Source organism: Chelonia mydas, chromosome 2, assembly GCF_015237465.2.
Source record: "Chelonia mydas isolate rCheMyd1 chromosome 2, rCheMyd1.pri.v2, whole genome shotgun sequence".
In the NCBI taxonomy this organism is placed as follows: domain Eukaryota; kingdom Metazoa; phylum Chordata; order Testudines; family Cheloniidae; genus Chelonia; species Chelonia mydas.
In genome coordinates this window covers 59,209,305-59,225,849 of record NC_057850.1, presented here as the reverse complement: position 1 = coordinate 59,225,849, position 16,545 = coordinate 59,209,305, and the positions used below count along the sequence as shown (strand labels likewise).

The following is a 16,545-nucleotide window of genomic DNA, read 5'->3' as shown; positions in this document are numbered from 1 at the left end:
AGCATGTAATGGTGCAGTAGTAGTACTAGTACTAATTAGGCCTGGTTTACACTTTAAAATTTTGGTTGATGTAGCTTTAGTGCTTAGGGCTGTGAAAAATCCACACCCCTGAGCACTGTAGCTTTGCTGCCCTAGCCCCTAGTGTAGATACAGCAGCTAGGTTGATGGAAGAATGCTTCCGTTGTCCTAGCTACCATTGCTTGGAAAGGTGGAATTCCTACTGCAACCGAAGAACCTCTTCTGTCGCTGTAGTCTGTGTCTACTCTGTGGGGTTACAATGGCATAGCTCTGGCGCTGTAGCTATACCATTTTAGCGCCTGAGTTTAAACATGTCCTTAGTACTGGGTTTCTATTGATTGCAATCTACAAAGCTGCATTCCAAACACCAGGGGGTTCTGGGTGAGGTGACAGTTAGGAGCACTCTCACTCTTCCTTGCCCACAGGCAATCGCTTCTGCCTTTCCTGGCCTCAAAGAGAACTCAGACAAGGCAATCAATCTATGTAAAAATCCGCTCCTCTGAGGTCAGAATGCTTGGTCTCTGTTTGTAATATAAGGGCAAGAGAAAGGGAGACACTAGCTTTGCGGCATGCCCCCTGCAGTTGTTTCCTCCTGCAAGCCCTACCTACCTCCTGTGATCCAAGAATCTCACATATCTGGACTCTTGCCATGTCTAGACTATGGGGACTGTACTGGCACAGCTACAGCGTTGTGGCAAGGCCGACATAATCCCATGGTGCAGATGCAGCCTACCCAGATGGAAGGGATTTTTCCATCACTGTAGGAACACTGCCGGCTCGAGCGACAATAGCTAGGTCAACGGAAGCATTCTCCTATTGACCTAGCTGTGTTTACAAAGCGGTTAGCATTCCTATGGTGCCCAGAGGTATAGATTAAGTGTAGAGCAGGTTTGGGTATTGTCCTAGACTCCCCCTGTTCCTACACAGGAGTAACTTTTCTAAGGTTATGATCTTGCACATTCTTCTCATATTACACCAGTGCCTGGTGGCGGGTTTCATGGGCGTTCGTCCATTCTAGTAAATCAATAAATGTGCCTCCTGTGGAAACAATGGGATTCTTCTATTAACTTAAGTGGGAGAGGGATAGTTTCTTTGTTTTGTTTTGTTTTGTTTTTGAAGTAGATTTGTGTCTTTAATGCTTTGGGGGACAAAAATGAAGGCGCCATGGTGTTTACATTTGAAATCCCATCTATGGTACACAATTTTAGTATGCACTCTACCTACTCCACACAGTGTGTGCACAACACAATGACTTTCTCTGTACTAAACTGTTGTATTGTCTGGTATCTGAAATGTGCCCTGCTACCTAGTTGGTACTTCAGCCATTTAACACCCAAGGACCACTTTGGTCATTAGTGCTGTCCCATTCTCCTCTAAATCAAAGCCGAAGATGCACTAATTTGCCCTTCTTTCTAAGTCATTTGTGTGGCACTGCCTGACTGTATTATTAAAGTGCTGTGATGCCTCTTAAAGTTTTGGTATAGCAGACTGTAAATGCTGCTGCTGCAGAATAACTTTACTATTACAAACCATATGTACAGTTTTCAGAGAAGCAGCCGTGTTAGTCTGTAGTCGCAAAAAGAAAAGGAGTACTCGTGGCACCTTAGAGACTAACCAATTTAGTTGAGCATGAGCTTTCGTGAGCTACAGCTCACTTCATCGGATGCATTTAGTGTACAGTGTGCATGTATTAGTTTTTATCTCAATAGTTTCACTTTGTAAAGCCATTTTTAGGATACACTACACAGAAGAAAGAAATGTTTTGATGTGACAGAGTATTCTATTTTTGTCCCCATTTAAAGTGACATTAGTTCTTCAAGTGTTCTAGAAGCTTTAGAGTGGGAGTTTTGCCTGTAGCAGGATTTCAGGACGGTTTCTGATGGGGGCTTATACAGGTGTCCACTCTCGCTTTGGCAACTGTAGGCTTCTTTGGTCTCAAAGAAGAGAATGTAGGATTCACTGAAAATTGCTTTCTGAATGAAAATCAATATTGATAGGAAAAATAATTATAGGCTAATTGGGAGGAGAAGAGGAAAAAATATAATGTTGGGATGGGGGGTTGTTTCTGTTGGGATAGGGGTGTACACATGACTTACACTGCAGGGGAAATTGTCTGTCTTTATCTCCTGCCTGGCAACAAAACAAAATGTACTGTTAGAACAAAGCTAAATGTGTGCTTTCAGTTTCCAGTGCTATCTGCATAGTCGTAAATATTAGTTTTGCTTACATTAATCTGTAACTATTTGACAGGTCACCAAACTATGACAACATATTGATTTTTTCCTTCATTCTTTGCCTTTTCATTGTGTAGATTTCATTAAACATGTTAAATATTTAAAATTTTAATACAAAAAAGGAATAGATTTTTTTTATCTTCATAGATGTAATATTGTATAAGGGATGGGAGGGGACAGAAAGTACATTATCTAGGTAACACTTCTGAAAAATGGGTATAATGAGATTTAACTCACAAAGATATTGAGAATGCATTATTTGTATTTACTGTATTTACATAATACCTTTTATCGAGGATATCTATTACAAACTATAATTTCATGCACTGTGTGGTTCTAGGGCCTTGCCTACACTAGACCAATCAATTGGTTGTTCTGTACCATGTGAAACACAAATGATTGAGGGTCCTGTTGGTACCCACCCTGAATTGGTATAAGGTCTGCTCTGGCCTCCACATAATGGCTGCCTTATGCCGATTGTGGTGGCTGTTGTTTTTAGATGTCAGGATTTCAGGCAAACTCTGTGCATGTTGATCGTGCAGTAGGATTTTATTTCACCGCACCTGGCCGCAGTATACCAAATATATGGAAAAAAGTGTAGAATTTTATTTCCCTCTCTTTCCATATGCCTATGTCCCAAACCCCTTGATTTTTGCAAAGAAATTTGCTCATTCTTGGGCTCTCTTCTTTCCTTGCAGGATACAAGTAACAACCATTGTCATCAGTGGGAATTATTCATATCTTTCAGGGAGAGACTTGGACATCAGATGGTTTTTCAACACACATTGTCACAAACATTTATTTGTATTACAGTAGGGCTCAGAATTATTCCCTTGCTAAGGGCTTGCAATAGGTGCTGTATAAACACACATGAAGATGTGGGGCAAAATTTTCAAAGTCACTATGTAACTTAGAAAAATGGGACTTAGATACTTACGTCCAAGGGCTGGGGAAGGGGGGTGTCTGGGATATGGTTGCAAGGGCTTGGCTTGGTTGTAACTGGAGATAGTTGCTCTAGGGAAGACCATAGACAGCCCCCTATGAACTCTTCCTGCTGCTGCTACTGTTTTCCACAGAGGTAGAGTGGAGTTTGGTGCTAAGTGTGGATCCCTCAAGGTTGGGGGGTCTGAAAACAAGGGGCTTCTCCTTTTTAGATAATTTTAACTAAAACTCATCATAAAAGTGTCATGTACTTGTTCTTGCAAAAAATGCTCAGTACCACGCATAGAACATTACATTTTTTAACTTTTTATATTCCTTTTTCATATATAATTATATACAAGGGACATTTGAAGGTCAGTGGGATCCGATCTTATACTTCCTAAAGAACCATTCTTTTTGGAAAACCATAATGCTTTGGGACTTCCCCAACCTACCTGCATTGTATTCTGACCAGTTATGCAAATTACAGTACAAAGGAGGGAAAGCACAGCTAAAAATTCTCCAAAAGGTTGATCTAATCCAATATCTTTTTTAGGTAGAGAGGAAACATTCATGGATTAAGCATCAAATTTGAAATGCCTAGACTTAAAGGAGCAAAACTTTCAAATTTTGGCAGTACTGATTCCACCCTTCATCCTTCAGAAGGAGATCATTTGAATGCCAGGCAACTTACAATGTATTGGGATTTCAGATGATGAGACATTAAAAAATCAGAGCCATGTTGCTAGGAGCAGAGTGGGGCTAGAGCGCCCAGAACCACTGTGGATCCCAGAGATCCAGGCTGATCTCAGAAATCAGTGGGTTTTGTGGCCAGATTTCTAGAAGGGGATGCTTTAAGTACTATGAAAGCCCTCTAGTTGTGCTCACAATGTTCCATGATTTGGAAGTTGCCAAAGCCACAGTATGTATGTAGCTTGCATGTTTGTGTACAGCTGGTAAACATGGTTATTTGGGACATAACTCAGCCACTGTGACTTCTTTTTGTTGTGTTTTAAACATAACAAAACAAACCACCCTACCACCCCGTTTGTCCTCAGATTACAAAATTTGGAAAAAAATGCCACAAAGGGAATTGTACACTTCCCCTCCCACCTTCGACAACAGGATCTCCTCTCAAGCCTTGTTCCATAAGAGGGAGGAATCCCCCAACCGCTGTGTGTAAAGCACCACAAGAATACAGGCACTATACCATAGTATACAAATGTAATACTCATTAAACTATCTGAACTTTGACTGAATGTTCCCAGTTTTGCTAGCTGCTGATCATCTACAAGACATGGTTATGCATACCCAGAATAATTAATAACACCAATCTGAAATAAGCAAACTTCATGGAATGTGATGCAGTAGCCATGTAGCCATGTCTATGCATGTCATATTTTTGGTTTTAAAGAGTTTTTCTTTCTCTTTTCAAGTTCTCCTACCTGTTGTCTGCCTCAGCATCATTTTTAGACTCTGTAGGTACCTAATTACTTATGAGTCTGAGCAAATGTGTCATGTAGCTAGCCAAAAAAATTGGCAATGCAACTGGTATGTGTGATTGCCACTCTTTCTGTGCCTCGCATTTCTATTGAGATTAATGAACTCTAGTTATAACACCCAACACCCCAGTTGCAAACTGGGGTTAAAACCCCAAAATGCTTTAGCTGATGGATGAGTTTCCTCCGTTTTTCAGCCCATGCCTCCATTTGATGGTTTGAGGCAGGATTGCTGGCACTGTTCTGGAAATAACTGTAGCAAAACTCCTCAGAGCAGCATGATGGGTTGGAAAGGTAGTGTCACAGCTGCTTCGGGAGGAGGGGGAATTTGCACAAATGCCGAGCAGCAAGTGGAGGGAATAGAGCTGACCTAGGAAAGATAGTGAACTGATTTTTTTGCAGAGGAAGTGGGGATGTACCTTTGACTTAACAGGTCTTGACCACTGACAGGAGCTGATTCTTTTCCCAAGTGGCAGTGGCTATTAGAAAGCCCTTCTGTTCTTTGGCAGCAACAGCTGCTCCTCTCCTACACCTGTCTGCAACTCCATTCTGTTCCCTCCCTGTCTGTTTCCCCTGATATCTTTGAAGGTGTTCGGAAAAGGAGCACATGAGAATATCAGCAGCTATAGGTCAGAGTCCCAGCTGAACATCTGCAATTGTCTTCCTGCCTCTTGGTGCTGCTTTGAGTTCTGCTGCAGCCATCCCCAGAGCAGCACCAGTACTCCTGCCTCAAAAAAAGTCTTTTTATTTTTAAAAAGAGGGTTTTTATCCTCAAGCCCCCATTATGGATTTGTTACACTTAAAGCTGTGCCTATATCATAGATACCGCAATGATGACAGGATGCTACAGGTATACCTGAATACTTTAGATCAGGGGTGGGCAAACTTTTTGGCCTGAGGGCCGCATCAGATTTCTGAAATTTTATGGAGGGCTGGTTATGGGAGGCTGTGCCTCCCCAAACAGTCAGGCATGGCCCAGCCCCGCCCCCATCTGACCCCATCTGCTTCTCGCCCCCTGACAGTCCCCCTGGGACTCCTGCCCCATCCAACCCCCCTGTTCCCTGACAGCTGCCCCCCGGGGACCCCTGTCCCATCCACCCCCCCGCTCTCTGTCCCCTGACCGCCCCCAGACCCTCCTAACTGCCTCCCGCTACCCCATCCAACTCCCCCCTCTCCTTCCTGACTGCCCCCCCCCGGGACCCCTGCCCCATCCAACCTTCTCCTTGACCGCTCCCGAACCCCCTGCCCCGACTGCCCCCCACTGCCTCATCCAACACCCCCTCTCCTTCCTGACTGCCCCCCCAGGACCTCTGCCACATCTAACCACCCCTTCTCCCTGTCCCCTGACTGCCCCAAGAACCCCTGTCCCTGATTGCCCCCCGCCACCCCATCCAACCCCACCTCTCCTTCCTGACTGCCCCCCGAATCCTGCCCCCACTCAACCACCCTGTTCCCCGCCCTCTGACTTCCCCGACCCCTATCCACACCCCCGCCCCCTGACCAACACCCCTGAACTCCCCTGCCCTCTATCCAACCCCCCTCCCCTGCTCCCTGCCCCGTGACCGCGCTGCCTGGAGCACCAGTGGCTGGTGGTGCGGCTGCACCAGGACAGGCAGCCGCCACGCAGCACAGAGCACCGGGTCAGGCCGGGCCCCACAGCTGCGCTGCCCTACGAGCTCGCTGCTCCGCCACCCAGAGCATTGCGCTGGCGGAGCAGTGAGCTGAGGCTGCGACAGGAGGGGTAACAGCGGGGGAGGGGCTGGGGGCGAGCCTCCCGGACCAGGAGCTCAGGGGCCGGGCAGGATGGTCCCACGGGCCGTCGTTTGCCCACCTCTGCTTTAGATTGATAAATTTCTTTAAAAGAAAGTGAGGGGTTGGGGATGGCAGCATCCCTTTTTACAGTGAACAGAGAAAAACTGTGTCCCTTTCTTGACTGTTGTTCTTAAGAGCACTTCACTAATCCATGGCTGTCAAACAAGTTCAGTAATGATAATCACACCTGCTCAATTGTTGCAATTCTGTACAGTTTATAATCTGGAGCACAGAAAGGATCAGTGAAATAAAGTGATTCTGCCCAGGACCAAGACCTGTTGAGAGAGGCTTCAGAAGCGCAAGAGATACCTGGCATCTTAAAGGGATCTTTTCAATTTGAAAAATCATATTTGTCTGATTTTTTTAACTTACTATTTTCACAAGTAACACTTATGGCTAATATAAATGAAAGAAAGTAGAGGGGGAAATATTTTTCTAGTTTGCTCTATGCATTTGACAGCACTTTGCGACTAGTAAATTTCTCTGTGTTTGTTACGCACACCCAGATCCTGTAAGCTTATAGGAATTGGGCTAACTTCTGTAGGAAGGGCCATATTCCTGGGTCTCGCTGTGTGGAGTAGTTTGCAGGATAGGGGCCATATGATGCAGATAGTTGTTTGTGCGGGTCTTTCAAAAAGCAACAGGAGAAGAAGTAAAAAACAAACAAACAAAAAAACACGTAAGAAAATGTGCTTGTGAACCCAATTAGCAGAGGGAGTTGGGGTCACGTATTATACCTAGGGTTGGGCATCTCACCATTCCAAAAATATTTGGTTAACTGACCAGTCAAATAATGTAAAAATGGTCAAATAGTTTAAAGCACTAATTTATTTGAACAATAACAACAGTAAGACTTGTGGTCTTCAATAGGCTTAGCCTTTGGTAGATATTTATGCCTAATTGAAAAACACAAGTTACTTAACTGAATTATTTTAACTCCATTTTATTGTGTTTCACATGTTTCAGAGTTCTAAAAAATGAAAGAATTGTGCCATGATGTACTCAGAAAGGAGCACCGCCTACATGAGGGCATTCTCCCTGGTATATCTGACAATATTTGATTATGATAAAGAAATAATAGGCAGTCAATTGACATTATTTGACTTATCAGTTGACTGGCTTGCAAAGCCTAATAGTACCTGAAACTACTTTTGACTTTCTCTCTTAATTGACTAAGTTTTAACTTGACTGTCTCATTTAAGCCTAGAAGACATTTTCAATATATTATAATATATACAACTGGTACTCATGAAAGGTGCCAGAGTCACAGTACTGGGAAAAAGAAAAGGAGTACTTGTGGCACCTTAGAGACTAACCAATTTATTTGAGCATAAGCTTTCGTGAGCTACAGCTCACTTCATCGGATGCATACTGTGGAAAGTATAGAAGATCTTTTTATACACACAAAGCATGAAAAAATGGGTGTTTACCACTACAAAAGGTTTTCTCTCCCCCCACCCCACTCTCCTGCTGGTAATAGCTTATCTAAAGTGATCACTCTCCTTACAATGTGTATGATAATCAAGGTGGGCCCTTTCCAACACAAATCCAGGGTTTAACAAGAACGTCTGAAGGGGGGGGTAAGAAAAAACAAGGGGAAATAGGTTACCTTGCATAATGACTTCGCCACTCCCAGTCTCTATTCAAGCCTAAGTTAATTGTATCCAATTTGCAAATGAATTCCAATTCAACCGTCTCTCACTGGAGTCTGGTTTTGAAGTTTTTTTGTTGTAATATCACAACTTTCATGTCTGTAATCGCGTGACCAGAGAAACTGAAGTGTTCTCCGACTGGTTTATGAATGTTATAATTCTTGACATCTGATTTGTGTCCATTTATTCTTTTACGTAGAGACTGTCCAGTTTGACCAATGTACATGGCAGAGGGGCATTGCTGGCACATGATGGCATATATCACATTGGTGGATGTGCAGGTGAACGAGCCTCTGATAGTGTGGCTGATGTTATTAGGCCCTGTGATGGTGTCCCCTGAATAGATATGTGGGCACAGTTGGCAACGGGTTTGTTGCAAGGATAGGCTCCTGGGTTAGTGGTTCTGTTGTGTGGTATGTGGTTGCTGGTGAAATGGCCCAACTTGATTATCATACACATTGTAAGGAGAGTGATCACTTTAGATAAGCTATTACCAGCAGGAGAGTGGGGTGGGGGGAGAGAAAACCTTTTGCAGTGGTAAACACCCATTTTTTAATGCTTTTTGTGTATAAAAAGATCTTCTATACTTCCCACAGTAGGCATCCAATGAAGTGAGCTGTAGCTCACGAAAGCTTATGCTCAAATAAACTGGTTAGTCTCTAAGGTGCCACAAGTACTCCTTTTCTTTTTGCGAATACAGACTAACACGGCTGTTACTCTGAGTACTGGGAAACTGAACTCCTCCCTATTTATCTTCAAACAAATGCAGTACAGCCATAACGTAAAGACAATCACTTCTGGGGATGAGGCCACAGAGAGCCATAAATCCTTCAATGAGCTCCATGTGGGTGGAACCCGGCACTCACACACAGCTTATTGTAGGATCCTGGCGTCAGAGGGGAATTCCGTCTCTCTGTCCACCCCTCTCTGATACTGCCAACAAGAGTGCTTGTTTTTTGAGATGTTGATGCCTATACCCCAGGGACACTCGGCCTGAGACGGCAAAACAGCTGTCACATGTTAAGTACTTTCTGTCACTACTGGTGACCTAGAGGTGAAAGGCTTCATATCACGTTACCAGTTCCCATAGCCAGCCATTCCCTGGAGCCTAGGGTATGGCTTTTAAACTTCAGTGAATGTGGTTTCAGCAGTGGAATTAACGTACCTAGTTGACTGCTTTAATAAAATAAAAGTGGAAATACAGTTCTTACTTCCAGGGTTACTTGTGCTGATTAAGAAATTTGCGGATCAGTTTTAATGAATTTTATACTATCTGTGGAAAATACACCATTTTGCTTCTAGTGGTTCCTATGTTTAGCAATCCCCCTATCTCTAGTTAGAAATTAATGGATGATGTTACCACATCTATTGATGATCATATTATTTTAGTTAAATACTTAATAAAGATCTATTCCACAAAAAGTGTATGTAGCCGTATATATGTGCCCTTACTGAAAAGTCTAGCATAGTAAGAACACCCAGGGCCCAATGATGTTACACAGTCTTTCACTGATATGTAGACCATACTGTCCCCTTTCTAACACAAAGATTACTCTTAAATAAGCAAAGGTCTAATTTTAAATAATGTAAAAATATCACCAAAATCTGTTATAGCTAAATTAATCAGTTTCCCTTGATGTTTTGGATTTGATATTTTTTTTGCATTCAGTAAGATTATTTTACTTTCTCTTAACCAGTTCAGTGAATTTCAGAACACATGTATATTCACTTTTACAAGAAATGCAAACTTCCATTGCTTTAGAATAAAATGCAGCCTCCGTTTTTTTTGTTTTTTAAATCCTCTGTGTAAAAGGAAAGTTCTTGTTTCTAAATAGACTGGTCATATTCGTGCAATGCAACTGCTTTGGAGGTAGCATCCTTCATAGTTAAGTATTAGCGTGTGTGTGTGTGATATTACCAAAAAGAGAACTAGAGCATAACGCATTTAAGATCCGGTGTAAGGCAAAAAGTTAAGGGTTGGGGGGGGGGGGGGGGGGGGGGGGGGGAATAGCCAGATTCCTACCGCTAACATGGCTAGATCTTAGAGGAGAAAGAAAAAGGCGACCTGAGTATTTCGTGGGTGGTTGCTGTTTTAGTAAGTAGGGGTGTTTAAGCCGACCCCCTAACCAGTAAGGACAAGTCCAGGAGCTCATCAATCCCAATGCAAACAGGAGGTGTGAGTAGTGCAATGCGAGCTCGAAGCGGACTTACCCGGCGTAGCGGTTGTTGTAGAGGTAGCTGTGCGCTGGCACCCAGGTCTTGAGGAAGAGCAGACAAAGCGGCAGAAGAGCAGCTCTCCGGCCAGTGGGAGTCACAGGGAGGTTCATGCTGCGAGGAACCAGGGATGCAGTTAAGCGCCCCGCTGCAGCAGCCGCGCCGTGTCCAGGTGGCTGGCAGCTCCCATGCACACAAAGCAGCAGCCCGCGCCGATCTCCCGGGCTGGGGGGGGGGGGGGGACAGGGCGGGGGAGGTGTCGCTGTTCTGCACCAGTAGCTAAGCGGATGAAGAAAGTTGCGGGTCGGGGGTTGCCTGTCGGCGGCAGGAGCCGGGTCGGGCTGGGGCTGGGCCCTGGGGACGGGCAGGGGGCAGGAGAGGGGCACCAGGCACGGGTGAGGCAGGCAGGCGCCCGCCCGTGTGAGCTAGCCCCCATATGCCGCTGCAGTCTCATCGCCAAGGGGAGGGGATGGGCAGCCACAGCTGGAGGGGCAGAGGGCAGAGCCAGAGGGGGGGCGGCGGTCAGGGGGGCTGGTGCTTGGGGCGAGCAGCTGCACCCCAGGTGTCTCCCCCTCTGCGCCCCGGAGGAGGATGCGCTGGGAGCGAGGGGGTTCCCTGGGATGTGACTGTGCGCGGTCCAGGGGCTCCCTGCCCCTCACAGATCTAAACGGCCTCCATGCGGAGCGTGCCCCAGGGTGGTGCCGGCGACGGAGAGTCCCCCTGGCACAAGCTGACCCCCGGCTTTCCCCTGGCATTTGACAGTTTCACGGGCACTGCCTCGTGCGGTGCACGCCTGGGCGCTGCTGCCGCCCGGGCCAGGCAGGGTTAACCCCGGGCACATGCTTTGGAAAGCTCCTGTAGGCACGCGGCAGGTCGAGGGCATTTGGTCAGCCAAAGCAGTTCAAAACGTTGCTGGGACGAGAGCTTCTTTTCCGGTGAGCGACAGGATTTGGCCTTTCGGTCAACGAAGAACATGATCTGCTTTGCTAGGGCAACTGGGAAAGCCACCAGCCGTGCTCTTATTCTGTGCCTAGCCACCAGCCTAAAATAAATCGCCCCGAGGCAGGAGCGATGTGTGGTGTTATGTTACTCCGGGACAGAGCCAAACCGAATATTTTAGGCAATACCGTATGTTTTATAACGGGGCAGGCCTGACTGCCGGCTCCCCGCACCTTACTCTTCCGGTGGTGGCACAAACAAATCCGGCAATGCTTGGCCTGTAAAAGAGAGACGGTTAACACACGATAAGTGTCATTGCTGGAGATTATTTCAAGCGTTTGTTAGTCCTAGAGGGGATTTTTAATGAAAGATAAACTTCCATACAATGTCAAGAGTGGAGAAAGGCGATTAGAAGTGGTGAAGGAGAGAAAAAGATGCGTTGGACAGTTGTAAGCAATGTTCCCTCTAATTTTTGACAGGCCGTGTGCGCACAGAAATTCTTCCGTGCAAATTTTTGAAGCAGAGTTCAAATTTGTGCACCATGAGGCAAATGCACCCAAGTGAGTAAAATGTGTATACATTTAATTTGCAATTTGTGATAATAATGGTTTTACACCATGTTATTTTATAAATGTCATTTTAAAATACTTAGAAAAAGGAGATTTAACCATTCTTCATGAATCAGAAGTTAGTTTTAAGCATTACGCTTTATGATCCTTTTTATAGATAGTCACGAGCATATATCAAGTACCTGTTAATCATGATCATTATCAGTCCATAGACTTCTGCCCATTGGTGTCCACTTTCACCTTTCATTCTACACACATGTCTGAAAAGATTTTGATAAACATATAATAAAGACAATTTAATAAGTATGCCATTATGTCAATTTATATGGGTTTTCAGATAGAGACATCATAAGTAAAAAAAGAAAAATGAGTTTTAAATTTAAAATTTTCCTAAAAAATATCAATACACGATTATCAGCCAAGAATAAGATATGTAATTACAAATGCATTTTAATTTCCTTATTGGTCAAAATGTCAAAGACTGCTAAACTAACCTTGCTGTTTTTCCCTGCAATCTTTTTCATTTGCCCATTCAACATAAACTCTGTCCAGATCTCTCAGTCCTCCATCCAGCTGGTAACTCTTAATACACATAAGCCTGTCCAAATGATCTACTTGTAAATGATTCCATAGTTTGTTTTTTAGAGTGTTCATTAAGCTAAAGCCACACTCACAGTCTGCACTTTTTGCTAGGAATGTTCCTCCAATATCCATCAACTTTGCAAGATCCTGAAACTGTTTGTTCTGGTGAGCAAATGTCACCATATCCTGAAAACTTAAAACCAGTTGGCTTTTGATTCTTTCAGCTACTGCAAACACTGTGTAGACAGTGTAGACAGTTCTCATTAAGGTTTCGATGTCTCTTATCAGCTTGACCTCTTTCCATGCATCAGAAATCCCCAAGTCTTCCCGGTGTGCAATGCAATGTTGCTGGACTACATGTGGAATATCACGTTTCAGCTGAGGCGCTACGCCATTGAGTTTGACCAACATCATGGAGGCACCATCAGATGTGAACATCACCATTTTCATTAGATCGAGTTGGTGTTTTTTATAAAACTCTTTGATTGCAGACACTATTGAAACAGCATCACATTCTTGCAGTCATAATGGTCCACCAAATGAAGTTTTATAGTCTGCAGAATTTATGGATCTATATTTAAAGTAGAGTATAAAGTATCTGTTAATGGATATATCAGTGCTTTCATCAACAGCTAGAGTATGAAACATTGCCGATGCTATTTCATGCATGAGGTCATTTTGGACAGTTGATAATTTCAAGAAATTCAAAAGCATAATTTTTACTTCTCCAGCTCGCTGGTATGTGCACATATTTTTCCATATGGTCATTAATATCCTGAACAGAAAGCATTGAGCTGTTCATTTTAATAGCCAACAACACACTGTCAATAAGTGCTTTGATTTCTTCTGGGTTTGAGTGCTTGTGTTCAAGATTAATTTGTCTCCTCCGCTTTTCAGCTGGACTTTCAAGAATCATGCTAAGCAATCTGCTCTGTAAGGAAGGGTTTTTATTTCTAAGTCTTGTTATACCATCTATATGAGACTTACTTGACAGATGATGCTTTAAGAAATCCAACTTTCATACATTGTTCCACATTCTTCCTGTTGAAAATTCTCCTGAAGCTCTGGCATCTCGACAATATACACAAACCACTCCGTTGTCCTCCTCATATATGAATATTTCACAAAGTTTAACAAGCATTACCCTATGTGACTTCGGTGTAACCGTCTCTATAGTCTCATCCAACCATCCAGATTTAAATGAAGTCGCTGTTTTTTTACACTTTAGACCTCTAGACAGTGACATTTTGGGATTGATTTTTTACCACATTGGTTTATTTAAAATTAATACTTTTATTATTTGGCTACTATTTCAATGCGCTTAACAGCGTGACTCGACAAAAGGGCAAACGGGAGATCATTCCGATCAGGATACCGGAAGTTTGTGCATAGCTCTGATCACGTCCATGCATCTGCGGCTAAAAAATGTGGGAAAATGGTAAAACATCATGAGTAAATGTATAAAGTCCAATGCCTTTGAAAGATTGCAGTCACGAAAACAACACTTACCTTTGTTCATTTCTGGAAAAAATCTTTGCAGTTCCTTAGCAACTACGGCCAGGCATTTTGACTTATTCGCACGTACTTGAGTTTGTACAAAGCCAAATGAAGAGACTACAAGGAGATGTGTGGGTCCCGACCGTCCCGAAGTGATCAATGTTCCATGTTTGAAATGCTGGCGGGGAGGGCTACGATTCATTGCCCTCCTTTCTCTTCCCCTCCCCCCCGCCCTTGCCAGCTAGTAGAATCTGGCTGTGTTGATAGATGGCGGGCGAACAATGTCAAAAGTCGCCTGTAAATGATATTTCGGCCTGGCTCCGATGTAGTATTTCATTTTTGTGTGCATGGTGTTTCGCCGTGTGCGCGGGGTTTAGGATCTGTGTGCGCGTGCGCACGCGCACAGCTTAGAGGGAACAGTGGTTGTAAGTGCTACCAGAAGACTTGGACTTGAAAGGTGCTGGGGTCCAGGAGAAAAACTACAGTAATAAAATTAATAGAACATAGCCAGTTTTAAAATAGTTTTAGTCCATAAGTCCCTCGTCAAATCTTTACCATTACACTTTCCTATATTTTGAACTGGTTTTTATCTCCTTTGTTGCTGTGTGAAAGACCCATGCAAACAGGGGATATTCAGGGAAAACAGTGGAAACTGTACACACAGGGCTATTAAATGTACAAAACAAGCAAAGGAAAAAAGAGAAAAATATTTTCCCCTCAAATCTTTTTCAATAACAGAAATCTCAGAGGTTCCTTGCAAAAATATTAGGTAAAAAGTTCATTCTGAAATGTAACAAATTGATCGTGTCCCTTTATGCAAGTCAGTATAGAAATATTAAAGGGATCACAAAGTGCTTCAAAAATACTGACTCCCCACAGCTTTGAGGTCAGTAAGAGCGATAGGGGCTAAATAATAAGACCAGTCAAGATCTGTACATGAGAGAAATGCTGTTCAATCCCTGTTGATGTTTCATTGGGAAAGGGGAAATTTTTTGAAAAGAATTGTATTAAATCATGCGTACTTTGTGCTCAGTGATTGAAAGGCAAGTTAACATTTTCCTTTGTGTCCTTCCATGGTGGCACTAAATCCGAGGCTCATCATATGATAGAAGTTAGAGATGGAAAAGACCATTAGGTCATCCAGTCCATATCTCTGCCAATGCAGGATTATTCCCCTTTGTGCATTTACTAGTGTTCATCCATTGAACTGGCTGTAACAAAACCGTATCCTAGCTCCTGCACAAAGGGTCAGCTTCATTTCTGATGTAACTGTTCTGTTTTCAACAGTTTTAGCAGTAGTGGATTTGTCCATTTGTGTGTGTGTGTTCTCTTACCTCTCAGCATGTGATGTTGCATGCCTCTTGGCTACATTACTTTCCATCTCCTACAGACAAATAGACACATTTTCTTGCAAACCTTTGCATTGATTTTGTAATCAATACACATAATTTTCTAGTATGCTACTTGCATGTGGTACCAATGGGTAATTTAATTTATGCATAACCATTTTAATACAGCGTCACTTGAGCATTTTATTGAGCCACATTTTGATTTGAAAATTCCCCATTCTGGTTATTATTAACTTTTTTATTGTAGTAATGCCATAGACCCTAGGCAAGAATGGTACCCCACTGTAGTAGATGTAGTAAAAACATACTCAAATACGTGGTATACTCCCCAAAGAGCTTACAATCTATTTTGACAACTAGGGACAAATTCAGAGGTGATTTACTAAGATTTATATTTAAATCTTAGTAAATTGGGGTATCGTGTATGCTGTGGGACAATACTGCAGCTAGAAAAAGTAACCCACTGTCTTACACCCTCTTGTTAGTCATTTTTCTTACTACATCTCCTTCCCTTCCCTATGCCACACCCATAGAATAATACACGAGTTTACCAAGCAATATAACACGTTTGCTACTCTCATACCAAAACCTAGGCTTCTAGGGTGAAATCCTGACTCCACTGGAATCAATTGGAGTTTTGTTAAAGACTTCACTGGGGCGAGGATTTCATCCCTGATGTTTATCCTTTTGGAGGTATCTTTCTGCAACTCCCTGAAGTACAGTGGAAGAGGATATGACAGTTAAACTCCAAAGACAAATAACAGATGAAATAATACTATGGGAGAATGAACATTTAAAAATTAACCCCTAGTAGCTGTACACTGCAAAGGGTAATACAATCTTGCATGTTTAAAATGTATTTAGAATGTATATCTCTCAGCATTGTGGGGTAGCTGGGAGAGATCATGTAGCTGAAAAATAGCAAAAGTAGCCACAATAATGGTGGTAGTGATGGAACTACGGATGTTCCTGTACTGCCTTCAGAGACTTAGGGTATGTCTACACTTACCATTTAAAGTGCAAAAAAAACCTCAGAAGTTTCACCGAAAAAGAAAACCACCTTCACGAGAGGTGTACAGCTCTTACCACTGTTCTTTTTGCGCTGCTGTGAAAGTGAAGACATGTTCCACCAGTGTAAACACCCTTTGGCCTCTGAAGGATATCCCACACTTCCAAAAGCGACCACTTTGGCCAGCATCTCCACTGCTCTGATGCATGGATGTCCGCCCCTCCCCCTGTATGCCCTGGGAAGTTTGAAG

At 43.3% G+C, this 16,545-nt stretch overlaps 1 protein-coding gene across 1 annotated transcript in view; it reads right to left on the bottom strand.

The window, feature by feature from the left end:
* Positions 1–10,510, bottom strand: part of CPA6 (carboxypeptidase A6) — a 117,793-nt gene extending 107,283 nt beyond the window's left edge. Inside the window, exon 1 of the mRNA XM_037892469.2 lies at positions 10,348–10,510. Coding sequence (XP_037748397.1) covers positions 10,348–10,463 — 116 coding nt within the window. The 5' untranslated portion in view covers positions 10,464–10,510. The remainder of the gene's footprint in view (positions 1–10,347) is intronic.
* Positions 10,511–16,545: the final 6,035 nt, after the last annotated feature.